General features: G+C 38.4%; 4 protein-coding genes across 5 annotated transcripts; all 4 read right to left on the bottom strand.

The window, feature by feature from the left end:
• Positions 1–1508: 1508 nt before the first annotated feature.
• On the bottom strand, positions 1509–2456 carry LOC108974877 (transcription initiation factor TFIID subunit 12-like). Its single transcript, XM_018942978.1, has 2 exons — positions 2393–2456; positions 1509–2305 (listed from the first exon to the last, which is right to left on the bottom strand). The coding sequence occupies exons 1-2, from the start codon at positions 2454–2456 to the stop codon at positions 1509–1511; spliced, it is 861 nt and encodes a 286-aa protein (XP_018798523.1).
• Positions 2457–7974: 5518 nt separating this feature from the next.
• Positions 7975–9254, bottom strand: LOC108974896. 2 transcript variants are annotated; one of them, XM_018943000.1, is made up of 3 exons: positions 9045–9254; positions 8701–8978; positions 7975–8623 (listed from the first exon to the last, which is right to left on the bottom strand). In XM_018943000.1, the coding sequence occupies exons 1-3, from the start codon at positions 9115–9117 to the stop codon at positions 8036–8038; spliced, it is 939 nt and encodes a 312-aa protein (XP_018798545.1). In that variant the 5' UTR covers positions 9118–9254; the 3' UTR covers positions 7975–8035. The 2 variants fall into 2 exon arrangements, with proteins under 2 accessions (XP_018798545.1, XP_018798544.1); XM_018942999.1 differs by having other exon boundaries at positions 7976–8623; positions 8701–8981; positions 9045–9253.
• A 655-nt stretch (positions 9255–9909) lies between these two features.
• On the bottom strand, positions 9910–11793 carry LOC108974895 (eisosome protein SEG2). Its single transcript, XM_018942998.1, has 2 exons — positions 11599–11793; positions 9910–11028 (listed from the first exon to the last, which is right to left on the bottom strand). Exons 1-2 carry the CDS (start codon positions 11657–11659, stop codon positions 10049–10051), a joined length of 1041 nt encoding a protein of 346 aa, XP_018798543.1. The 5' UTR covers positions 11660–11793; the 3' UTR covers positions 9910–10048.
• Positions 11794–19846: 8053 nt separating this feature from the next.
• Positions 19847–22562, bottom strand: LOC108974981 (probable serine/threonine-protein kinase kinX). Its single transcript, XM_018943158.1, has 2 exons — positions 22226–22562; positions 19847–22162 (listed from the first exon to the last, which is right to left on the bottom strand). The coding sequence occupies exons 1-2, from the start codon at positions 22356–22358 to the stop codon at positions 19875–19877; spliced, it is 2421 nt and encodes an 806-aa protein (XP_018798703.1). The 5' UTR covers positions 22359–22562; the 3' UTR covers positions 19847–19874.
• Positions 22563–26659: the final 4097 nt, after the last annotated feature.

The following is a 26659-nucleotide window of genomic DNA, read 5'->3' as shown; positions in this document are numbered from 1 at the left end:
GGTGTTTAATGTGTATAAAGTTGCGGCCAAACTCAAGCAGGTTGAGCGTAGATTTCTTCAAGCCTCGCGTGAATGTCAAAATCTTTATTTTGTGACTATCATAAAACTTTTCAAAGCGATCATCAAAATATTTGAAATTTGGTCCATTCGTACACATGTTTCGCAAATATAGGTCACACACCTACACTCTTAGCTAAACGTATTAAGATGTTTTGAAGATAACGCGAAACAACAAATAAAACTTGAAAAGTATGAAAAGAATTCCGTCCGATTTTCTGTCGGCTTTGTAAAGCTCTTTAACAGTTTTTCCATCCAAAGAGAATGGTTGTTGAAAATGGTTGAAAACTGTGGTAATGATCTTTCAGACTAAATAGGACAGTCTTCTCTTTCTCTGGAATTTATAACATTGTTTCGACAGTTAAGTGGTCAGAAATGGTCACACGGTTGGTTTCGCTGTTCATTTACCACTTTGAAGAAGCTTTCGATGTTACATATACAAAAAAGAGACGAGTTGGCAAAGTGCGGAGCCGCTCTAGAGACCGTCCATGCCCGCTAGGAATGATTAAGACGGAGCTAAACTATGGAAATCGACAATTAAAAGCAAGATAGCGAAATACATATGCCCAAAATGTGACAACGCAAGAACTAGAACTAGGTATAAAGTATATATAGACTTACAGCTGCCATAACTGGGCATTGGCTATTAGGTGAACATGCGTTAAAAATAGTATCCATCTCTTTGACAATATCCATGTAGAACTCTTGGATTCCATCAGGTGCCAAACCTTCAAAAAGTTAATGGAGATAAGCAATTTCCTTGGTTTAAACACAACAAAGGCATATCAAACAATTTCGTTCTGGATACAGAGCCGTTTAAACTCATACTTATCTAAACCTATATGCTACATGCAATGAGTCTCCCGACATTGCATGTCCCATGAAACCAATCCATCTAACATTCTTTTCTACAACTAAACAATTTTTTTTGGATTTCTTTAATTCCTAAGAATTAGCTTCCTGACTTGTCAGAACAAAACTGCTAGTTCGATTTTTGCTGCAGCTGCTTCTACATTTCATTTGCAATCGGTCATTGAAGCTAATTACTTATGGCATAGATCGCGTATATTCTAAAGCATGTTTCAGAATAGAAAGCAGATGAAGTCTAAGCTTTAGACTATCACTTGACTTTCCATCCGCCGCTCTATGGAGCTTAAAAGTTAGTGGGATGCGCTATTTTGGAAGTTTACAGAATTAGAAAAGGGAAGTACTTAAAGTCCACATTTCCTCCAATTAAAAAAAAAAAAAACAAAAAAGCAATTTGATAGACAAAGCTAACTAACACGCAGATATCTCTGCCACATTGAAAATATTTTCATTCAATCAGATCTGGACGCGATCAACTCAACGTGCAGTCTGTTATAAAATATTAACGTCTACAAATACGATAAAAATTTTGTTTCTTTATTTCACTGGCATTATCCTTAGAGTTACATATCGAGCGCTATTATTTAAACCTTCACCCGTACAATGCGTCTACGTTTGTTAGAGCGACGCGACTTTTTGCCGCCGCGACGATAACGACGCTGCTTCTTCTTGGCGAGTTGACGTCTTTTCTGTTGGTTGCGACGACGCTGTTGACGGCGGCGACGTTGACGACGAGCCTTTATTTGCGACTGACGACGACGTCTGTTTAGACGCCGCTGGCGTTGACGTTGACGTTGCAAGCGAAGTTGCGCCTGGCGACGACGCCAATTCGAGGGGCGAGCACGTGCTGCGCGACCAATATCCTCGACTGAGTCATTCAAATCTCCAATGCCGGCAACACCGACATCGTCGCTGTCGTCTCCTTCCTCCTGTTCGTAATTGTCAATGGAATTCCTATCGGGATGGTACAATGCTAAGACGAAATCTTCATCTTCATTATCTGAGTCGTCGTCGAAATTGGCGAGGAAACGGCCTGTAGTATTTGTTGTTGGTGTAGTGGGAGTAGCTGATGCAGTTGTTGTTGTTGTTGTGGGCGTTGTAGGTGAGGTTGAGGTAGGTGATGTTGTGGATGCCGTAGGTGTGGCGGGCGAAAGGGTAACAGTTGTGGTCGTGGGAGTTGATGGTACAAGTGTTGATGTTGTTGTAATGATAGAAGTGGTGGTTGTGCTGGGATTCTTCAGTGAGGTAAATTTATTGATAAAATCCTGAGAGACAACACGTCCACTAGCCACTTCTTCATGGATACGCTTTCCAGCATGTAACCGCGGTCTATTAAACAACTGATATCTTTGTTCTGCACCAGATTGAGGGATCTGTTTACCTATGTAACACAAAACAAAACAAAAAGTAATACAAGTTTGGATAATGCCACTTTCAATCCACAATGTTATATAGAATTATTTCTTACCTGAGGCGGGTAGTGTCACGGCTGCTAGGCCGAGCAACAGAATGGCAACTTTGAAGAAATACATGACGGCGGTGTACTTTGAAGTGTAAAGCGTTACTCCTCTCTACCAGGACACCTCGATTCGTTCTTTTTTAAAACTAACTTCTACCCAATTGGGGAAATAGAATTTTATAAAGCAATATTTTACTTTTTCTTGTAATATTATTTTACTCCAAGTGTTTGGAGCTCACTGATCGATAAGGCCTACAAACGCAATATTTATATGATGAACCATGGCAAAAAGCCTATCGAAATGGGCCTAAATTCTGTTTCTACCATACTACCATATGTAATACATATACACAACAACAACTACAATATAAATCATCGTCAATATACTGTTTATAATATTACAACATACAACAACCACAATAGGCGTAGCTAGCGCTCGTTTAACTACAGTTGCCTTTACAGAACGTTGTAAGTTAATTTACATAAATCGCATAAAAATTGCAAATCAAGATATTTGAATAATCGTCGCTGGCATAGGCCTAAGAGAAACCGACTAACTTAGGTAGCATCAATTCTATCCCGTTATTTTACACTACCAGCGGCGATAGAATTTATAGGCATATGTACATATGAATACATAAATATCTCACACTATCTACTTTACATAGTTTACAGCAGATTGGTGTATATACAAAATACACTGTATATACATTTGGTAACACATAATCGTCATTAGTCTAATCTTTAGTTTTCTCAAATATCTTTTTGGCTCAGCTACCATATTCAGTGCCGCATACTCATGCACGTAACCTTTAATGATTTTTCATGACTGTTCACTTTAAAGCAATGTAATACACATATTTCAGTAATATCGTATGCTTAAATTTGACCAAGACTGGTATATTTCAACTGTTCACAAAAATCAGCTTCAGAATCGTTGCTAGTGTTGCAGAAGTGTTTTGGGTAGTCTGCCATATTTTGTCACGAACACAAATTTGAGTACCACAAAGTATTCAGTGAAGAGCATGAAATCATCGAGAATTTGTCTTATTCGAGTTACCTCTCTTAATAATAATTATCTCTGTTAATGATGATAACATCGCAAGGGTTCATGAAACTGCGCTCGAAAATCTGGAAGGCTTGAAATGTGTTGACATCAAAGAGACAACTGAGGATCTAAACATCTCTTATGAATCGAAATAACATGCTTTTGTTAATGGGATATGAAGCGTGTCAAAGCAATATTCATATCAAAGGTCTGTATCTCTTAAAAGAACGACATCGATTATAAGTCGCAAAAGAGTTGCTGGGCAACGTAGCTGAGCACTCTGCATTCATTAAACGCATCATTACTGTGGTGCGTATGCTTTAGAAAACTACGTTGAAACTCGCCAACAATTTAGCGACTGACGCTCAAAAATTAAGTTGAAACTGAATGAAACCATCACATTAAAGCAATCCTAACCGATGCTGAAAACTAAGCGAAATGCGGGTAAAAATTACGAAATTGTTTTTATATTTCTGGATTTAGCAACTCTGGTGGTACAATCTGGAAACTCACAATTTTATATTAAAATTTAAAACTTACATACATTTTAGATTGTTCGCGCATGAATCACTTCCAGCCAAATGGTTGTTTTCGAAAAACTAGATACCTCGCAATCATATCACTCGAACAACACAGAATATTGAATTCTGAGTGTTACACAACCATTTTTTTTTTTTTGCCAGTTGTCTTTCAAGAAATGGCGTAAATCAAGGGATAACTCTTCACCACGACAATACTAGCACTCACACATCAGTTGAAAAAATTGCATTTTTGAGCACTTGAACCATCGGTTTGATGTGTAATCCACCATCAGGTCTTGACTTGACGTCAGCGACTTCTTTTTATTTCCGTACTAAAACAATAAACTAAGTGGTCGCCGTTTTTCGACAGAACCGGTAGTTGAGTTCAGAAAGGTTATTTTGGAAATACCTCAAACAGAGTGGCAAAAGTACTTCGAGAATTGATTAAAATGCGTGCAAAAATGTATAGATTTTAATGGAGAATGTTTTGAAAAATAAATAAAGCGATTTTCGTGGATTAATATTTGTTTTTGCACACTAATCCCGAAATATAAAAATTCAAGCTATGTAATAGCTTGGAAGTGAAATATTCTTAATCCTTCCCTTACGATTATACAGCTTTTGCGAAATTAGTGTTAAATAACTTGAACTTCTAAATCTTGAACCTTTGGCGTCTTTAGAATTGGCTAGAATAGAAACAAAACGTTCAAGAAAATGTGTGGTGGATAAAAGGGACTTATAGAGCGTTCGATTCTCGTCTCTAAGATCAGCATTGAAACTTAAACTATGTAACTAAACTTAAAACATATTCTAAAAGCTTATAGCCAACTTAGCTTTAAGAAGAAACAACCAAAATTGTGAACCGAGTAGCATTCGGTATGTTTGCCTTTTCAATTCATAATCATCGTTGTCGATTTTGCGTTTGCCACTGGAGTTGATACAGTTGGGCTTGTCGAAGCTGTCGAAGATGTGTGACTTGTCGAATATATAGGACTTGCCGTTGTAGGGGAAGTTGTGGAGGGCGTTATAGTCATGTCTGGATTAGTGCAAGCAGTCGGATCATCTGGTGACGTTACTGTTATAGTATCGGAAACAAGTGCAGCGGTGATTGTTGTTGTAACACCCTTCAACGTATTTAAAAATTGACTGGTGATACGACCTTGAGGCTTTACGTTCCCATATCCTCCCACTGATACGGTGGATTGGCGCCGATTTTTGAATAAACTTCGATTCGCAGCATCTGGTCAAGGGAAACGACAAAAGTATAACAATTAATACTCTCTTAGATGTCCTCGCAGAGCAGTCAAGTTATATGGAAATGACTTACAAACGAATTGAAGAGTGAAAAGAGAAAAACTAGCACGAGTGCTAGTTGGAGTAAACGCATTGTGCCGCTAACTAAATTAAATGTAATGAGGCTAAATAATTAAATGTATATTCTCCGAATTCGAAAAGCAGTGAGAGTCGAGTAAAAAAATAATAGTGATAGTTAATAAAAATACTGGTCATGAACTTCGCAAATGCGAAAGCAATAAATCATCTCATCTGCTGATTTGGGTTCTTGTTAAGCTTTGAGATCAATAGTAATTGTCTCCACATGGCTGTGTTGATATGTAAACAACAGCGTTCAGTTTTTCATCCAACGCTGCTCCAAAATAAAATTAGCGGCAATTCAAGAACTCTGTTTACAGTTAACGAGTCAGTATGCACACAAATAATTGCTGACAATTTGTTTTAATTACGGCTCAAGCGACCTATTCCGGAGTGAAAAGTTGCCGCAGTGATCAAAGAAGAGAAGAAGAAACTGATACTTTGCCAAAATATAACGTGTGATAGATCTTTCTGCTATCTGTATGTGTTTTATCTTGGACTGCCTTGCAAATTTTAGCTCACTTGTGGCTGCAACTAGAAAATATTTGCACTGTATGTTTGTTAATTAACTCGCACAAGAATGGAACAGATCATGCAAAGTGTGATAGTCACGCATTAAGGCACTTTGTAGCGAAAATCTTTTGATTTAGAAATAGTCTAAACAAGTAAGAATGATACAAGTTCGAGTGCAACCAAACATTTTATATGCTTTCAAGGTTCAAAGCTGGAGAAATACTTTAGGTGTTCGCAAAACTTTATATGAAAAAATGTTGCTAAGGAATTCAACATTGATTATTCGACGAAAGGGCGAAAGGATTACAGTCATATTTAGTATCTTATTAACATACCAATACAAAGAAATGATCATCTATTAGTTTTATTAAGTTACCGCATATATTAACTAATACAAGGTGTGTACCAAAGTAAAAAGGGCTTTAAAAAAACACAACAAATGACTTTTTCGGCAAAAATCAAAATATTCTCCTTCTGCTTCAATACAGCTTTTTGCACGGTTCAAAAGCATGTCGAACGAGTGTTTTAGCTCGTTGGCCGGTATGGTCGCCAGTATGCCGGTGCAAGCCTTTGAATGGCCCCTGGGATTTGCCCTTTCCATTCATGGGCAAATGCATTTTTCCGCAAATTTCGGCTGATTTGTGATGAATTCACACACAGTTTCGACATGTTGATCGTCATTTATGTCCTCACGACCACTTTGAAAACGTGGAAACCACTCGTGCACTCTGCTACGGGATAGGCAATCATCGACATAACTTGTTTCATCAACTGAAACGTTTCGGCAAAAGTTTTAGCAATTTTAAAACAAAATTTAATGTTGGCTCTTTGTTCGAGTTAAAAACTTTTCACATCAATCATAGCGCGGCTATTTAACGGTATATTCATAACACTCTAAAGCTTAAGGCTCAACGTTTTAATATATAAGCATCTGATCACCTGACCAAGTCTACGGCCTGATCGGACTACGACCACGTGTTCTTCTCATTCAATATTTTTGAGTTCCATTAGATAATAATCGATAGATCGTGCAATTACTTTTCTAGCTTCATGAATTTAATGTTGCATATAAATTATTTCCCTAATCGAAATATAGTTTCCTACTAAAACGTAGGTAAAATCGGTTTAAGTCTTCCTTTAGTAACCATATACTAAAAATAGGTAAGAATAGGCTAAGTTCGGGTAAAATGGAACATTTCATGCTCTTACAACTTGCCAACTTTCAGGTAAATAAGACTTGTTTTAACCCGTTTTTATTTATTTTAAGCACAAATGTGCACTGTTATAAGAGAAACGCCCTCCCCCAATTTTATTAATATGCGGTATAAAGTCACCTGGAAGGGCGAAAATCTGTATTTTAAATAAAGTGTAGGCTAACAGGTCAATTGAAAAGTCTCCGGCCTACCATATATTATATAAGAACATTTTTTGGCAAATCTATTTTTTTCAACACAATACCCTTCAATGCTGAGACACTAACTCTTCGATACCATTTATCCCTATTAAAGCTGTTTTTCGTCGATTCCGTTCTTTAAATGATTGCAATAGCCAGGAAGTCTGAAGCTGAAGTAGATGGAAAATTCATGAAAATATATCTATCTCCACAAAAACTCTATCCCCCAGCTTTAACCAATCAGTAGAAAAGTCAGTGTTCTTATCCTTCAACGGCTTCTACCCACCAACAACTCTCTATGTTTGGCGACTCCATAACCCAACAGATTTGTTTAACATATTTGTTCATTTACTCAGATTGTCTGAGTATAAGCATTATATGCAGAATAGCATTACATGCCATGTTTAAAAAGAAGTTTAGTGCGCCACAAATGCTAATGAGGGCTGCACGTTGAACCCTCTCAAGCTTCCTTACATATATGTTATTTTCACCACCACACAAAGACCACAGACTTAGCACATAATAGGCTTGACTATGGTGTGATGGAGCCAGAGAACGATGCAGACCCCACCTTATTCAGCATTGCCTTAACTTGGAAAATCTAGGTTAGGAGAAGATAGTGGATGCTGCCTTGGAGCAAATACTTATACTCTAAACTGTTTTGTATTATTCAGAGAGTTTTTTGTAAAACAATAACGAAACTTCGTATTTTACTTAAAAGTAGTTTATTAAATCGAAAATAAATAGTATAAATTATTCATTCTTTTAATACTTAAAATATACATTTTGAAACGAATCTACCAGCTTTAGGCAGCTTGGCCGATGATTGCAGTTTCCGCCTTGTCACCGTCCAGAATGACGATCATCTGAGGTACGTTGTTCACCTGCGAGCGAACGGGATACACAGTCTGCTCTTCCTCAAAATACGGGCTATGGCTATTGAAGTTCTTCGTGGTGCGTTTCTTCAGTGATGATTTTTGTTTGGTTTTACGCATACCGTTTTTCGATGAGCGACGCTTGTTGCTAGTGCTTGACTTTCTCTGCTTTTTGTTGCTGCTACTACGACGCTTATTGCCATCATTGCTCACGCGACGACGACCTGCTGATCCTTTCTTCGTATTTCGCTTGCGCACAGAGTTGACGCGTTGATTTTGACGTTTGGCACTGTTCAGACGATTAGCGACATTCTTCCTGTGATGTTTACGACGTACGTTGTTGTTGGTCTTGCGCTTATGTACGCGCTGACGACGACGTATGGCACGTTCCTCGGGCACTATGCCATCATCATCTTCCATGCCATCAACGACGTTGGCAGCGCGCTCTATACCGGCAGCTTTCTGTGCACGATATACGTGATAGTTGTGGAAGCTTTTGAGATGACGGGCTAGACGTGCCTGAGGTGGAGCGATAAGGAATGTTAAAGTTATGTTTTATAAAAGAAATCACGTGTTTTGTATTTCGGTTAACGCACCATTTGGGGTTGTTGCAATATCTCTGCATTCATGGCGCGCTCAAGATTTTCGGTTTTACTATCCTCAGCGCCGATGACAACACTTTCGCCCTGAGCAAGTTCTCCTTCACCCACCGGCTTACTTTGCTCCTCATCTGTCTTGTCTTCTATCTCTACGGGCACAATGGCGGGATTTTCAGACAATTCGTATTTAGCTGGCAAAGGCTTACTAAGGTCCTTTATAGCTTCTGGTTGAGGCAACTCGGGTGCGACTTCGTCATTTCTTGCCTCAACTTCTTCTGCTAAATGATCGTTTATGAAAGTATTAGAAATTACTATATTTCAATTGTGAATCTTATACGTACCAGCAGTGACGTTGACTAGCAACGCTGCGGCGCATAAAAGCGCCAAGAAAACACACAACTTGTACTTGGCCATTGCGTGTTGAAACTTAAGAGTTAATGATGTGTGTCGTATTTGCTTTCGGGACTTCAGCACACGTTTAGTTGCCAAGACGTTATGCGAACAACTAAAGCGCTGCTTACGCTCTTATATCGCCATTTTATGTATATTAAAACAACAGCGATGAGCTATAATCTAAACACCTTCAGTTCGAAGATCACTTTTTATATGACTAGTCATATTTGTTGCGTTGCTGTACGCCACGATATTATCATATTCCGCTGACTCCCAAATGCGAAACTTTCTTTGTGTCTCGCTGCCACACAAATCGTTTTCTCTAAATATATTTATTTGTTACCGATAGTTTAATGGAAAGGAAAGTATGATTTTGACAGTTAAATGTAAAATTTACGATTGCAAGCGGTGAAATTTAGCCAAGATATTTCAATCGAAGGCAAGACTTGGCTGAAAAAGATGAAACATATGAAAGACAACGCGTAGTGAGGCGGTCTTGATTAATAGCGATCTTTTTGGTCAATCTGAACTTATTGTTGGTCGTTCGGCTTTCGCCGAAAGTATGATTGTAGAAGGATTGAAAGCGTGAAAAGAAAAATTGACGCGTGTGTGCACCTCTTTGACGAAAATAAAGATTAATATTTTCTATAAATCTGCGTTCACTCAAAACTAACGAATCAAATGTGTTCCACTTCTTTTCTACTTTTTTGTGCCTGAACTATTTTTCTAATAGTTTTTTTTTTACTTGCTGAAGCATCTCCCATTTCTTACTTTATTTTGAACCACAATATAAATAATAAAAGAGAGTTATGATTAATTTTTTAATATGTTTTATTTAACCCGTTTATTTTTCTCCGTCAATTACATAATTCAAGTAGCATCATTTAGCTGTCGATTGTTAGTTAACCTATAATACTAAAATAGTTCACGTCTTATACGTCAGCGCTTTGAATCAGCCCTGCAGCCTTACAGGACGTGCGACACGACGATTACCGCGTCGCCGTTGAGCGCCACCGCCCACTTGATAGACGCGTACGTTCTTGCGTTTGTTGCTAACACGGCGACGACGATTGCCGCCGCGACGACGACGGGTCTTACCGCCACCACGGCGTACCACATTGCGACGCGAACCCTTGCGACGACGACGCACCAGGACACGATTGGCACGCGCCTCTTCGCTATCGGTCTCGCCCCCTTCCATTAGCGCGACAACGCTGCCATTTGGTATGGCATCGAGTGCAGCACGCGGCACCAGCAATGCCGTCTTGCCAGTCTTCTCGTCCACCACACTTTGTCCTTCGATTTCGATAATGCCATCGGGTACCATAATAGCGCCGGCATGTTCGCGCGATACCATCATATTCGTGGGTTTGGCATTCTTCAATATGAGTTGTGCATTCAATTGGCTGGCGCGATTGCCATCGCTGCTGATAACGGCAGCTTGATTTTTCACTTGACTACGCAGGCGTGGTGAGTGTGGTGCACGTGAGCGCAGATATACCAAATTATTGGTGACATCGCTTTCGTCATTCAAATTATCCGCATCATCATCATCATCATCATCGGCGTTGTACTCGAAATCGTCGTCGTCATCATCGTTAACTTCAACATTATTGTTACGTACAATATCGTCATCTTCATCATCGTCATCATCATTTGCTGCATTGGCATTGTTGACTTCGTCCTCCTCATCATCGTCCGCATCATCATTGCTGTTGGCGTTGTTTTCGACTTTGGTCTTCTTATGCGCAGCTTCTTCTTCATCGTCGTCGTCGTCCTCGATCTCTATAACTTTAAAGCCTTGTACCTCATGTCCATTACCGTTTTCACGTGGCACGGTAAGGAAGAGATACGGATGATTTGGTGCGGCTACTGCAGCGCCCGAACGTAATTGTTTCTGTGCATTTTGCTTTTGTAGTCCTTGGCGAGGTTCTGAGAACGTGTAAAATTGTGTTGTAGTAAGTTTTATTGCACTTTTTTTTAGAATTGGGTTGAAGCCTTACGATATCTTACTAATGGTTGATCTTATATATTGTACGTCTCAAAAAATAAAGGAATTATTTCGAAATATTTTGAGAACAAATCGAAATCTATGACTTTGAAAGTAGAAAGTTTGAAAGTTTGTAGAGTATATATCCATTGCACTAACATTCAACCAAATAAGATATAAAATTTTGAAACTGCGATATTTTATAATTTTTCTGAAAAAATTTCTTAAAAGTCAGACCAACCGGCGTTCAACAATGAAGAATAGGCTTAAATTGACATTTTATGCAACAAAAATCTCGAGTGTTACTATTCTAGACTTAAAACACTGTTTTGAAAATATATTACTTTTTATCTCATTAATCAAAGAGTTTGTTACTTTACTCTTTGCAATTTTTTCAAATATGAGAGATACTGTCAGATCCAAATTGCTTCCCAACTCTTCGTTATGACTTAAGTCGGGCTATTAATTTCATAACTAAAAAGAATTCGGGCTTCCCCACCCCTGATACGCACCTGCACACACCAATGCCACAAAGAGCAGCACTGCTGCCACACTTGCTACTGCCTTCAACATGCTGCTGTATTATCGATCTAGGCGATCAATCAATCAATCAGTTTAAATTATGATAAATATCAGACACCAAACGCGTTACCAACAAAAAGTGTCCTAATTGTAAGCAATGTCCAGCAGAACTGTAGAGAACACATTGATCGCTTTACGTTTTTATGCAAAACCTAGCTGTGAGCTAGCGGTACTGAACGAATACACAGCTAATGGCCGAGAATGGTCAAAGAACCAAATTGGTCTGCAGAGGTTGAAGCGCAGCAAGAATAAAAGAAAAACAGCAAATACATATGTAGCTAAAGAAGCTTAGAAATAAAAGAACAGCAGCAAATAACCGCTGAAGAGTTTGAAAACAAATATGGCATAATGAGTGTAGAATTCTTGTTTACCTATTTGTTGGGCGAAATTTGACGATGCGCCTACCCTATAGAAAGCTTAGATAGCTGCTTGGCATGAGTTGTTGTGACTTTCGCACGCGTTCCCATGCGCCTACATGGCTTTCTTTTATTGGACGCGTTAATGTTGACAAAGCAATGATGTGGCGGCGACGTGCTTTGTCTTCTCACCTCATTAGAGGCATGTCGAGGAGAAGAACATATAAATTTGTAATTAATAACATGCTAGCGTGCCTATATGTATGTGCATGTGTAGATGTGGCGTTGGGTAAACACTTCAACCACTTACCATCAGTAGCACAATCGCCTGGGTGATATGAAATTAAGAATTCTTTTCTGAAATTATCTTTTTTTGACTGTGAAGTTTTGGCAATTTTAATTTGGTACGCCAGTGTCAGCCAGTTGGTGGCTGAGCCGCTCGTTAGGCATTGCTGCTGGCATCACAGTGACCACAAACTAATACGCATGACTGCTTATAACCCCGCCAGCTGGTGACTAGCAGTTCAGCGACCTTCATCAGAGTATATAGAAATCAGGCATATAATTAAAATAAATTATGTTTTATTCAATATATGTCAGGCTAACACACAAAATGGCGGACATATTTATGCTAGTATATATTGTTGCCGTTGCTGCTTTACAGAAGCAATCTCAAACGCCAAAAAAGATGTACTAATTTAAAAGAATATGTATTTAGTATTTATCTAACGACTTAATATATACTAGAAATGTAAACCTCATTTCATATCCAGGTATCTTTAAATTAGTTAGGAGATAATTTCAACAGATTGAAATATTAATCCAAAATATTACTTTATTTTCAATCATAAGTACAGAAAATAATGTATCTGTTTTTTTTCGAAGTTAGCCTCCAAACTAGAAATAACATAATTTTTTGATCAAGCTTTCATATTAGCTATATAAGGTCCTAGTCCGATTGCAGCTATATGCTATAGTGATCCGATTTGAACAATATCTTCGGAGATCGCATCGTCCTATGCTAAATTTCTTGAAGGAATATCGACAATTTAAAAAGTGTTCCATATGAGGATTGATTCTGATCATTCAGCTATATGCTATAGTGATCCGATATCGACGGTTCAAATAAGCAACTCCTTGAAACAAAAGAACATGTGGAAAATTTCAGGCCGATATCTAAAAAAGTAGAGGTACTAGTGCGCGAATACAAGAACGAATAGCAATTACCCGTCTGAACAACAACAAAGCCTCGGGGCCCATGGGTTGCCGACCGAGCTATTCAAATACGGGCGGCGAAGAACAAGGATAAAGAATGCATCAGCTTCTTCGTAGAATATGGTCGGAAGAAAGCATGCCCGGCGACTGGAAATTAAATGTGCTCTGTTCAATCCACAAAAAAGGAGACTTCAAAATCGGCGCCAACTACCGTGGGAAAAGCCTCCTCAACATCGCGTATAAGGTTCTATCGAGCGTATTGTGAAAGATTAAAGCCCACCGTTAACAAACTGATTGGACCTTATCAGTGTGCTTTTAGACCTGGAAAATCAACAACTAACCGGATATTCACTATGATCCAAATCTTGGAAGAGAACTTGTGGGAAAGGGATCGACAGACACCACCTCATCGTCGATTTCAAGCCACCTTTTGACACCTCGATAACCCCGCAAATCTAATGCGGTTGTGTAAACTAACGCTGAGCAATACCAAAAGCTTCGCCAGGATCGGGTAGGAACTCTCCAAGCCGTTCGAAACCAAACGAAGTTTCGGACAAGGAGGTAGTCGCCTCGTAAGGCCCGATCTCGACGAATAAAGATCAAACTCAATAAGTCACTCATAATTCCCGTCCAGTTGTATGATGCAGAGGATGCATGGACAGCGTCTGATGAGTCGACGTTACGCGTTTTCGAGAGAAAAGTTCTGCGGAAGATTTATGGTCCTTTGCGCATTGACAACGGCGAATACCTCATTCGATGGAACAATGAGCTGTACGAGATATACGACGACATTGACAACAAAAATAGCGCCTACGCTAACTAGGTCATGTCGTCCGAATGGACGAAAAGACTCCAGCTCAAAGTATTCGACGCAATATCTGCCGGGGGAAGCAGAGGATGGGGAAGACCTCCATATATTACAGTTCCCGCTGTTTTAAATTCTTATTAATTTTTTGGGTTTTTTTTGCTTTAAGATCAATACGTAAAATGGTTACAGCAAATAAATTGTCTTGCGCTGATGCTGTCTGATTCACGGCGACTCAACGCAAACTAGCGCGATGTATGTCATGCATTCAGTCCTGGCTGACATTGGCTCGAACAGCTAACTTAGCCGGAAAAAAGCATTGAGACGGTGGGTGACCGATTATGAGAAATTTTACTTTGATTCTTTATAGCAACTTTCGTATATGCTTAACTGCAAAATATTAGGCATCATATTTGGGTGAAGAGTCTGGGCCAATTTCATTCGGTTCCAGAACCAAATGTCTTTATATTATTAATTCAATTAGTACACTTTAACATACATATTGATCGATATGCTACCCAATTTTACTTTGTACTTTTCCCTTTAAGAATGCTTCAGTTATATACTACGCATGTGAAATTTGTATGTGACACAAAAAAAAAAACGAGTCGCGAAATTCCATCTATTTTAAAGCATTGTAAAGAATGCGAATTGTAAATTTTATGAACCGAGTTTGCTTCTAATCGGTCATGTATTTTCGGAGTTGTGAATATGTTCCTTTTTTAGTCCATGTGAAATGGCATGCCGGTTTGAAAGTGAATGGCAAGCACCCTGTTTAGAAATACGCCAGCGTTGTTGATATTACCCAGAGGTTACATTGTGCGACTCTCAGCATTTTCAAGAAGCCCAAAGCTGTCAGTTTATTGACCGTTATGGCAAGTATAGTGATATGTGCCTATGGCGTAGTACTCACAGAGCTTTGATTGATTACATAATTAAGAAGTTCTATGCGAGTAATTGAAGAGTTGAAAATATTACAAAAGGAAATGAAGTGTGTACTTATACTCCTTTTAGGGAATAATTGAATATGTTGGCGAAAGAAAAGTAACTTTTATACGAAACTATTCAAGCATAATGAGTTAAAGTTTAAAATTTGAGGTATTCCCACAAACAGTAAAGTCTTTACTAAACAGGTTCTCAGTCAAAAATATTTCACTTCGAAAATTGTTCTTCTAAAATTAGTTCAAATGTTTCAATGTGCAAATCTTTGCGATTAATAAAGTTTCTAAAGTTTCTATGACTCATGCTTACATACATACGAGTACATAAGCATATTTTCTAGGAAAGAGTGAGTCTTAGCACGTATATACATAGTATGATTAAAGAAACTCGGCTACTAAGCAATGGACCAATGAAAGTTAGAAATAATTCTTCGCTCACTCGCTAATTTCTTCGTATTCGTATATAAAAATGCGTTTTTTATAACTTTGCTTTCCGGCGAATATAAATTAGCAATTTCTAATCATTTCGTATGCAAATATTTTTGAAAACGGTATTATACCGCACCTGCGCTCGCGAGCGCTAAGTATTATTTAGTTGGAATGGACCCAGTATGAAATGTGGGACTTATTTGCCGCTAGAAGTTGTGATTCTGCTACCATGGCGGTTTACGAATGAGGAACAAATTTTTATTACCATATTGATTTCTTACGTCAGAAAAACATTATCGATTTCAATAACTAAAAATACTGGGTATATCATGTATGATATTGTAGTAGGATAGAAAGTGGTGAATTTTAGAGAGTAAACAGTGATGTACAGTAATGTCTCGATTTTGCTGCTCTAAACTTGGAAGCCAACGGTAAAATTATATAAGATTTAAATGAGGAACTTCTAGTCTTGAATACTCTTAATATCAAAATAACTTAAGCGTGGAAAAATTTATGAACAATAATTCAACATATCTCAAAATTGACTCGAGCTAACCCAATAAATCAAAAAAAAAATTAGAATAAAATTTGTTTTCTATGAAATTAAACTGGTAGAGCACACACATATTTTCTCTACAGGGCTTCCACTGTTGTAGTTGCTTTGCACGAAACTGTCTTGCTAGTCGCTTTTTAATGATGCTGCTGCTAGTGCTTGACTTGTTCGATAAGCACTTTAGCGAAAATTGATTTTTTAATTTTTATTTGCTTGGAGAGTTGAGAGTTCATCGAACCATTTTGCTTGTAGTTTTTCGTCAAACACAGATTAGTAAAACACATAATATATGTATATAATATGTAAAATGTACATTCATACAGAAACAAAACACATATTTATAAATACCAGAATGTCGCTCTGCAATAAATGCGCAATTCATTCATTGGACTTCAAAATTTCCATATTGTGGCGATTGACTCGCACACGTTGTTGAAACCATTTTGATAGTTTATCAAAGCTGTTGAAGTGTTTTTGCGTAAACAAGTATGTTGATGACAAAGGTTTGTGAATAAGCAATTTCCATGGAATTGAAAGAGGGTATTCGTTTCAAAATTTAGCTTAAAATTTTAAATTGACAAATACCGGTTAAAAAAAATAGCTTGCGATTCACAAAAGTGTAAGCTATTTGCAATTCTAGATCAAATGCCGAAGAGAAGTCAATTTTTTTTGATAAAGAATGTTGTTAATGTGCTGAGTAAGATGTAATGTATGTCGTAATGTATTGACAATTCAAAATAAATCTTCAAATCATAAAACTATGAGAAAATTTGTAATAAATTGTAAAAATCCATTAGGAGGCTCCTTACTTTTTTAAAGAAAAAATACAGAAACTTAAAATTTAATGGGGAATGGTTATTATCATACGAAAGCACATTCTTTGTCATTTGTGTTTTGAAGATTATCTCTTTCAAATGTTGGCCGAACTACGTGTCAGATTGTCCCTCCGTTGAGTCCAACTTCCGATGACACGTTCGAGTATTTCGACTGATAACTGGTGAATGACACGACTGATGTTCTGCTCCAAAGGCTGAATCGAAGCGACATTGTCTGCATAGACTGTAGACTTTACACCTTCCCACATAAAAGTGCCTAAAGGTGTGATATCTTGGTGGCCAATTGACGCGCTCACGAAGTGTTAACTCAATAAATCCATTGATGAATACGTTGTATGGGAAGTAGCACCGACTTGTTGAAACCAAAAGTCGCCGACATCACGTGCCACAATGTCAAACTCAAGTATTAGGTTGGCATGACGCGATAACGATCACCATTGGCGGTTACGTTCTCACTGGCATCATTTTTGAAGAATTATTGACCGATGAAATGACAGCTCTTGAATCTCTTCAGGTTGCTCTTTGTTACAAAAGCGGCAATTTTGTTTGTTTACATAGCCATTGGATCAACTTGGAACTTTTCAAGAGCCCATAGAGCGAAGGGATGTCGCTTAGGAAGATCAAGCGGCTTCAGTTCTTGCACAAGCTGTTCGATTTTATTTTAAAATTTCGACGCAAAACACGCCAAGTTGTTCCATACGTCAGTTTGGGTTGCTGCGAACAGCGGCCGAATCGACTCTCCACGGTCCTCGCGTACACTCTCATCTACGGCTGCTATATTTTTTTCACGTGCGCGTGCAGGACATGGTCTATTCATTCATTCATTACTATTAAATAATGAATACTGGTGATTGAGCTGAGTATGGTACACAAGGGTAGGGCGATAATGTTGACCATAAGTTGAGCGAAGCGCGCGACCTATATTCTTTACAGAAAATGGGTTTTCGTAATAAAGTTGCACGATTTGTAAACATTGTCGGGATTTATGTCTTTCAATGATGAAATACCAAACAATACTAAACAAAAATAATGTGACAACACGACTGATTCCTAATCTGTCAAAAAAAAAAAAAACACTATTAAACAAAATACCTCCACTTGGATCACCCATTATTATAATAATTTTTGTATTATATAAATATTTTGATTAGTTGAAAGTTATATGGAAGATCATGACAAAACGATTGCTGCATTGTGTTATAAAAGCTAACGCTTTCTTATTCTAAAGACTGACGAAGCTGGGTCAGGTGTTCAAACTCTCGAAATATTGCAAAATGTGCTTTAGTCTAACGAAAAGAAAATAAATTTAGATGAAAATAAAGTTTAGACGTTTCAAAACCATTCTTTATAACGATATACCACTAAAATATGTTAGCATGCATATGCCGTTCTTAACATAACATGCTAGCTTTTCTGGGTTTATCAGAAAGATTAATTTTATTATCCCTCAAAGTTAAAGCAAATATGTAGTAGAAACAAATACTGTCTGCTTGTTACTTCAGATAAAAAATGATAGCAACGCAAAAAATCTTATTTTCTTCTAATAAATGTCAAATGTCGTTAACCTTTTTTTCTTTTAGTAGAATAACAGTTTCTTGTGTTTTTTGACCACCAAAGATGAGTTGTTCAGGGGTCGAAGGAATTTAGTAACGCTAAGAATGTGATAAATTTAGAAAGCTACTATTTTATGCTAACTAAAATACTTTAGCATAACTAATTTATAGAAAAACCAAAACAAGTAGTTATTTAGAAATTTTAGGCTAACCAATCAGCTTTTGCCAATTTACTTTACCTTTGAAGAAATCTCATTAAAGTATTGGTTAGAAAGAGAGATATAAGCAGAGTAAGGAAGTTAGAAGAAGAACGGCGCTAAAATTTCGCCAATATTTCACTCGTTACTCTTTGGCTAATTTACATAAGTATGCATTTAGAAACGCCGCCATTGAGTCCTCTTCACAACACGCGCGTTTGCTCTAAATACTTTTGGGCGATTAATACCTATCGGAGATAACGGTAAATTTGCGGCTTGTTTTCATAACGAACAGGTTATGTTGAAGCGTGTCAAATTCAAAAACTAGCCACTTGAACTCAATTAACCTGCGCAAAATTAGTAAAATATTTACATACCTAAGTAGGAAACTTGAGTATAGTATGGTAATCAGTTAAAAAACGATACACATGTAGCCAACAATGAAAACGCTTAGTGGGCGCCGCTAGCCAGCTGGTTGATGCTGTTCTGATGAGTGCCGCTCGAGCATGGCTGACCGGCGAATATGTATTAATTAATTATTCCAAGTTGGTGAGATGAGATGGAGCGCCAAAAGCGGGCCGAAGACGGCGGAGTATAAGATTTTGGGGATTTTGTAAATTCATGCATAAATTTAAAGACATTTTAGCATTTCTAATAATTTGAAGGCAATAAACTTGAATGGGGTTAGTAGGTGAATCGAAAAAAAAACGTTTTATCTTATCTAGTAAATGTGAAAAAACTATAAAAGAGACGCGAAGAAGTGTAGACTAAAGACCTTAACAAGATTTTGACTATAGCACACATTAAAAAGAGAAGTTTGTCATAAATATACTTATGTGGAAGCTTTCAGAAGATATAAAAATTAAAAATAAACTATTCTATAATATGGAATAAGAATATAAAGAAAGTTTAACCATTTAAAATAGTCATGATTTAGAAATCGTAAATTCCGAGAAATGGAGATAGAAAGATACAATCTTTGATATTATGACTCTTTGCGAGGAGGTGAATTTAGTGAAGAGAAAGTCTCAATTCCGCGAAAATTGGCTAATTCCATAAATGTGTGCTATTATATCGACGACTCTCGTTAATTTTTTAAACCTTAACAGAGGATTTCAAAGGATTTCAAAGGATATAAGTGTATTGCACATATACTTATATAGTTCCCAGTTTCACCAAAGAAAACAACAGCATAATGATTTCACTGTATTTTATTAAATAAACATTTATCGGTTTTATTGTCGCAATAAATTATAAACTATCAATTAACTTATAATTATTTAATGCCCTATCTAAATTAGTCTTTCCGCCGCCCAACCCCTTAAGCAGCCTCCACAGGTTCGTTACCCTTATTCTCCAACACTGGCACATTCGCGGGCAAAGCATCACCTACCGATTGCTGTTGCACTTCAACTACCGGTTCAGCCTGTACTACCGATTCCTGTTGCAATTCAACGATCGGTTCAGCTTGTGCGCCTTCCAATTTCAATTGCGGTTGTGCCTCCACAAGTGGCAGCGCCGCCGTATCTATCGGTTGCGGCTGTGCAGCCACCTCTGGCTCGCTAATAACTTGCACTGGTATCAATTGTTCACCGTTTGCGGGCTGCATTTGGTTGTTGGTGTTCGATTCGCTAGCTGCGGGTAATTCGAGCTCACGTCCGGCTCTGCGAAACGCGTAGCGACCATGCTGCTTCAACAACTCCAGGTAGGGTGAAGCGTTAGAGCCGTAGACATAACGTGATTCGGCAAAAGCGGGTTTTACGTGACGTGTCAGACCTGGCATGTATTCACTTTCCACATTGCGCGCAGATTCTGATGCATCTTCTTCGTCGGAAGCTTCTTGTGCACTGTCAGCGCTGCTGGGAGCCTTCTCTACGATAGTGCCAGGACGTATGCGTTGTGGTAGGATGGTATGTGTGGCAGTGTTGTCAGCGTTTGGTTTTATTTGAGACGCAATGATGACCGGCCTGCCAGCAGTGGTTTGAGTTGCCGAGTCGGTAGTGTGACGATCATGTGGTATTTTTGGTGGTTTGAAAACGTCCATTATGGAAGCTTCAGCTAGGAGAGGTACAGCTTCAGCGGTGATGACAGGTTGCTTCTTACGTTTCAAGCTTTGGTTCTGCATTGTTTGCAGGGCGCTCGCTGGTATGTTGAGAATGAGTGGTTGGGTTTGAATACCTTCGGTTACCGAGTGCAATTGATCGGGTGGTGCGATGCCCAATTGTGACCAAGGGATGGTTATGTATTGGGTGGGTGCATTTTTGCGTTTAACTGGCACACTCAAAGGTGGTTGTGGGAATTTCGCAGCACTTTGTTTGAGTTGTTGTACTTGAGGGTTGATCAATTGGAGATCGTCAGCATTTAAAAGTTCAGGCGCCAAGTAGACAGTTTGTCCATTGCGATTAACAAAGAGAGTTGTTGGTTCCCGCCGGTTTTGCTTATTGCCCGACTGCTTTGTGGACTTACGTACTAAGGCGCCGACCTCTGCGGGTGTACGACCGCCGGTCAGCTGACGTAGCTGGTTTATTATATTTTCCTGGCCGCGTTGAAAAAAATTTGCTTCATTTTGGGAACGTTTGGTGGAGGGGCGGCCATTCTGGCTGCGAAAGTAGAATTTCTGGTCAATATCATCTTCTTCTGCCTCTTCACTTTCAATGGGTTTTGGTACGCGACGCACAACGAAGCGTTGGTTGCCAACATTTAGGCGACGTCGTTGTTGTTGCTGAAGACGGCGTTTGTTGTTGTTTTGCGTACGACGTACACTTGATTGTTGCGCATTGTCATCTTCTTCTTCAACGTCTACATTTGCATCATCTTCCAGTTCTTCGTCATCGTCTTCGTCATCGTCATCCTCATGTTCAGCTGATGCTTCATCGTCATCATCCTCTTCTTCATCGGAGAAATCATCAATTACGACTGGACGGCGACGACGCTTTTGCTGTGGTCGTGTTTGTTGTGGACGACGTACTGGACGAACCTCTTCTTCATCATCGAGATCTTCGTGATCACGAATTGGTTTCCGTTTGGTTTGCTGATTTTTGTTGTTTCTGCGTTTGTTCTGCTTTTTGTTTATTTGCTCGAACTCAACATCATCAAAATCTTCATCATCCTCTTCATCGGATTCGAAGTTCACATTGTTGTTGTTATGAAAACGTTGCGGGCGGTTGTCATTCGTGATTGCAATAAGTGGTCGACGAGTCGAACCTCTATGCTGTACACGGACCACCACATCGGGACGTTGTGTTGTGGTGGTTGAAGTAGTCGTGCTGGTCGTGGTGGACTCACGTACAGGTGAATCTACCAAACCAGGCAATTGTATGCGATCGGTTAACCAACCACTAACGGACCCAGCCAGATTCGATACTGAAGATGAGACCTGTGAACCCAAGCCTTGACCAGCGTTGAAGCCGAACAGTGTCCAGGGTGAAGGTGTCGTTGACGCAGCGCCATCGGATTGCTTGCCAGCCACGTCTTCTTCTGGGGCACGAGGTTTGAAAGCGATCAAGGGATGAATTATAAAGTCTGCGACTGTATGAGGCTGGACATTTTGTGTTTGTTCACTTTTCAAGGCAGCCGGTGGACGTTCAGTTGATGTTTTGAGTTCAGTGTCTGTGAATAAATATTCCCCTTTTGATGTTCGTACTTTCTAATTGAACAGCATAAGTTACTCACCAATAACCGCAAGGTCGGCAATAGGTGACTCTGTGGAATCTTCCATACGAGCTTCCATTTTCATTTCGGCTGCCATGATGCTCATAACTAGCGCCGAAGCCATTAAGGCGAAAATTGTGTACTTGGCGTACATATTTACTGAGTTAAAGGCTCTATCTGGTCAATCCTCTAAGCTGGTGGATCACCACAGAATAAACACTTTCAAAAAAGTAAAACTATTTCACTTTTTTTTTGTAAATAAAACAGGTATTTGATTAATCTTGTTTTCAATGTTAACACTTGAAAATCAAGTCTCAACTTCGTACTATCGTCTAACACTTCTTTTGACAATCGCAACTTTTCACCAACTGGTCGAACGCTCGCATCAACATGAGCTTTTTATGTGACGCTCAACAGTGTTGTTGTTGCGCGCACCGTCAGCGCAATTTCGCTGTTGGCGTTGATTCGCAGCTTTCGGTGTGTTTCCGAGTTCGCCAACTTGTTTACAACGTCTTACCTTAATTATGTTACATAGCGGAGAATTTGCGAGTGGATACATTGCTTTGTCCCATATTGTAACGTTGCTAAGAGTGTTCTTGCCTTGGTGTGTGTGTGAGAGTCTGTTAGTTATTTAAGATGAAGTGGCCCTTAACCCTCTGGTGAACATTTATAAACGGATTTCCGAAGTCTGATGTAAACCGAAAGGTAGAATAAAGAAATGCTGTTCKGTAATCGTATACTGGCTCTCTAACTAGTTATGGCTAGAAGCTTTTGAAGTGTATTTGAAATCGGCTACGAAAAAATAATATACGGCAGAACTAGCAAAATGAGATGCCAAAATCTACCTTTATCTTACCCCTGAGTTGTTCTGTAAACCCATCTGCGAATTCTCTAATGAAATTACTATTATTTCTTTAATGGAATATGCAAAGTTGCTAAATCTAGACAAGAATGAGCACTCAGCTCTGAGAAAAAATATTCAAAAACCTAGTGAAATTGATTGATGAGTTAAATGTTGTAAATTTTTTATCTCTCATATGCTTCTATATGCACTATACGTCGCTGCCGCACGTATTTTTCTTTTCCTATAGATACGAGATTCGCAAACCGGAAGGGATTGTAACCATTAGTCAGCTGTATACTGGAGAAAAAAACATCCTTAACAGCTTAACGACCAAAGAGAATGATCGACGTTGTAAACCCAGCTTCATTCAAGATCTGGAGGAGCTCTCAAGGTAAAGAGCGGCAAGAAGAGCCAGAAAGATATCGAAAAAACACTTAATGGTGCATTCACAGGCTGGAGCAACCAAATGACTCAAGACTAGTGGAAAGCGGTGGAGTTGAAGCTACTAATTGTGCTCTTAGTAAAAATAAATAGAAGCCTGCGTACGCCTATGCCAACTTTCGATGGTTGGCTTAATGGGGTCAAAATTCTAAAATATGGTGACTAGGCTCCTTTGAGTAAAGAAAGTGGATGCGAAGTTTCAAAGCCTGTAGGAGGGAGCTGTTCTGCAGATACTGGGTGCTGCTGCGTTCCGATCATTCTGAAAGCAAATCGTACTGAGAATGCACTACGGCTTCCCGAAAGACAAAATGCTTATGCGCCGACGAAAGACTGGAGGGTATTGAAGATCCCTAAACCCGGTAAGGATATTTTATACGAAAGGTTCGGGAAAATAGCATAGATCGTAAGAGCTGCTCATAGCTAGATCTCAGGCTACACTTCAAGCATCCAAAACATTGCAGTATAAACAACTAAAGGAAAATATTACAACCTCGATAATCGAGAATAATCTCTGATCATAATACGTCAGGGAACGTCCTTGAAAGCAGAAAGCCAATAGAAGTAATAATTGCCGGAAATCGGCTGTATATATTCTGGGTTCCAGGCCTGTGTGATCTTATAAAATGAACAAAAATTGTAACTAATGACATTTCCGAAAGGGCCGCGAAAACCATACCACAAATAAGAGGGTTAAAATTTGTCATATACTATTTTGTATGGAATACAGAAGTTAGAGACTGAGTTTGTGTATAGCCGTATCACTCAACCTCCCAAATAAGTAACCAAACTGTGTTTAAAATAAGCAAACACAAATTTGTTGCCTAAAGTGCTTCTTAATTTACATAATATCATTTGTGGAAAATAGAAATTGGATAGTACGCTATTTAATTGGGCCATTAAAATGCTTTTACATATATATTTTGCTTTACTAGGTTTAAGTAGATATCATTAATTATACAATTGTCCAAAATTAGCTGCGAAAATGATGGATGGTGGGCGGGCAGTTTTCACACTTTGGCGAACTTTCTTGGCATGGAAATGACCGATGGTCGAAAAAATAAAGCATCATTCAAAGTTCTGCTGCCCGAACAACATGGAAGTTCTTCCACAGCTATATACTTAACATATACATATACTATATATTATTCACTAACTTCTAGCAACAATTTCTCCTTCCTCCAAAGCTGAACTTTCTTTCTTTCGGACTTCCTCTGCAAACTAAAACAGTTGGTAAGTGTTCACTGCGAATTTCAACGAAAGGGAGAGTACTTAGGGGCGATTTTTTTTTTTTACTGCTTTGTCTGTATGTATGTATGCGTGTGCCACATACGTGCATTTGTATAAGTGTTTGTTATAGATTTATGGGCCCTTTTTTAATCTGAATTACAAGAAAATAAACAGTTTAATGAAAGTTAATCTGATGCCTTGACTTTATTTACTGTTACATTCTTTACTTTCACACACGAGAAGAATACTATCATACATCTGTATGTACTTTAGCACTGTGCCCAAAATGCCCATGCCCACAAAACGCCATTAATTGTAATCGTTTAAAGAGCCAACTATGCCGCATACTAAGATACTAAACTTTAACGAGTTGCAATAAAGAAGAGCATTTGTGGTTTGAAAATCTTTAAAAAGTGGGTGTAGTCCCAAAAGTTTTCAATTTAGATATCTCACAAATCTCTAAAGCTTTATCATCCGAATTTCCTGAGGTTGATATCTTATAGCACCTCCTTACACGGTGTGAAAATGGGTGAAAACACCACGCCTATTCCCTATATAAGGGTTTTGCTGAAAGTACTAAACTCGCGTCCATCGCATCTCACACATCTCAGTTATTTTAGCAGGATTTGTGCGCAGTACGTCAGCCAGTGTGTCAACTCTCTTCACAAAATTGCATGTTACGCAGGTTCAGGCAACGCTAGTGGTGTAATCTGCAAACTCACATTGTTATCGTAGAGTTAGACATTTTTAATGGCATGCATGCTTAGAACTTTTTGACATACGAGCGTTGTTTGTGTTGTTTACAGTTATTTAAAAAATTCATCTTAGCAAAAAAATAGTAAAACTCAATTGCGATTTGGTCAGTAACAGTACATCGATGAACCTAAAAATTTGTAAATTTAAGTGGGATCCCACATAATTTGTCGATCGCTCAAAAAAGTCTTGGCCGAGCAAAGTTTACAAAAACATATAAAGAAGGCTAAGTTTGGGTATAACCGAACATTTTATATTCTTGCAACTTGCGAGAATCAAAGGCGCGGAAATACTCTAACGCGTAAAATCCATTATATATAGTAAAGTTGGCCGGATGTTCGAAAATCCTGATATTAGTTATATAGGGGCTAGGCGAAGTTCTCGCGCAAATTTTTCTATTTTAGGCACACAAATACCCTGTTATGAATAAATAACTCTTTTTATACAGCAATCGACTGTATGGGTTTTTCAAAATTGGCTGAATCCAATAAAAGTTGTTCGCGCATAAAACACTTCCAAGCAAATGATTTTCTGTTATTTTGGGGAAACTGGACAGTGGTACACAATCATATTTTGGTCAGTCGTCTTTCAAGAAATAGAAAATACTAAAAGATTCACCACGACCATGCTAGCTCTAGCACATCGACTGAAATTACTGAATTTTTGAGCACTCAAAAAATCGATTTGATGAGCCATCTTCCGTTTAGTTCTGACTTGGCGCCGAAAGGCTTTCATTTTATTCCCGTTCGTCGGTGAGGCGAACACAATGAGCATATAAACATTCGAAAGTGTATAGATCTTAATAGAGAATATTATATTTTGAAAAGAAATGAAGCGATTTCCGGTGATTAAAACTTTTTTTAGTTCACGAATCTAGAAGTATAAAGGGCAACCTTCGTATTCGGTATACTTTAGTAATGGAGGAAGGTTTATGCGATTTTACCATAGGTGAAATAAATGTGATTCCATCCGACTTGTTATATACATATATCATAATCTTGCCATATGTTACTACTAATCCTATTACTGCGTAACTGTTTTAGTCCCTAAGAATCGAATACATAAACTTCAGAAAGCCAACTGTAGGCTCTTGACCAAAAATATTAGCCAATGTATGAGATATATGTAATTTTGAAATTTAAAGAGAAACCCTTCCTGATAATAGTATGTCAAAAATGGGTTGAACCGAA

Source organism: Bactrocera latifrons, unplaced genomic scaffold (assembly GCF_001853355.1).
Source record: "Bactrocera latifrons isolate USDA-ARS-PBARC rearing strain unplaced genomic scaffold, ASM185335v1 scaffold_6, whole genome shotgun sequence".
NCBI classification, from domain to species: Eukaryota; Metazoa; Arthropoda; class Insecta; order Diptera; family Tephritidae; genus Bactrocera; species Bactrocera latifrons.
This window is presented reverse-complemented; position numbering and strand designations above follow the sequence as displayed.

Bases quoted from the DNA above. Each gene is read 5' to 3' on its own strand.
- LOC108974896 (XM_018942999.1), bottom strand. From the start codon at position 9,117: ATGGCCAAGTACAAGTTGTGTGTTTTCTTGGCGCTTTTATGCGCCGCA. The intron at 8,982-9,044 runs GTACGTATAAGA...ACGATCATTTAG, and splicing joins GCTAGTCAACGTCACTGCTG to CAGAAGAAGTTGAGGCAAGA. The intron at 8,624-8,700 runs GTGCGTTAACCG...GCTCCACCTCAG, and splicing joins TATTGCAACAACCCCAAATG to GCACGTCTAGCCCGTCATCT.
- LOC108974877 (XM_018942978.1), bottom strand. From the start codon at position 2,456: ATGTATTTCTTCAAAGTTGCCATTCTGTTGCTCGGCCTAGCAGCCGTG. The intron at 2,306-2,392 runs GTAAGAAATAAT...TGTGTTACATAG, and splicing joins CGTGACACTACCCGCCTCAG to GTAAACAGATCCCTCAATCT.
- LOC108974981 (XM_018943158.1), bottom strand. From the start codon at position 22,358: ATGTACGCCAAGTACACAATTTTCGCCTTAATGGCTTCGGCGCTAGTT. The intron at 22,163-22,225 runs GTGAGTAACTTA...ATTTATTCACAG, and splicing joins TGCCGACCTTGCGGTTATTG to ACACTGAACTCAAAACATCA.
- LOC108974895 (XM_018942998.1), bottom strand. From the start codon at position 11,659: ATGTTGAAGGCAGTAGCAAGTGTGGCAGCAGTGCTGCTCTTTGTGGCA. The intron at 11,029-11,598 runs GTGCGTATCAGG...ACACGTTCTCAG, and splicing joins TGTGGCATTGGTGTGTGCAG to AACCTCGCCAAGGACTACAA.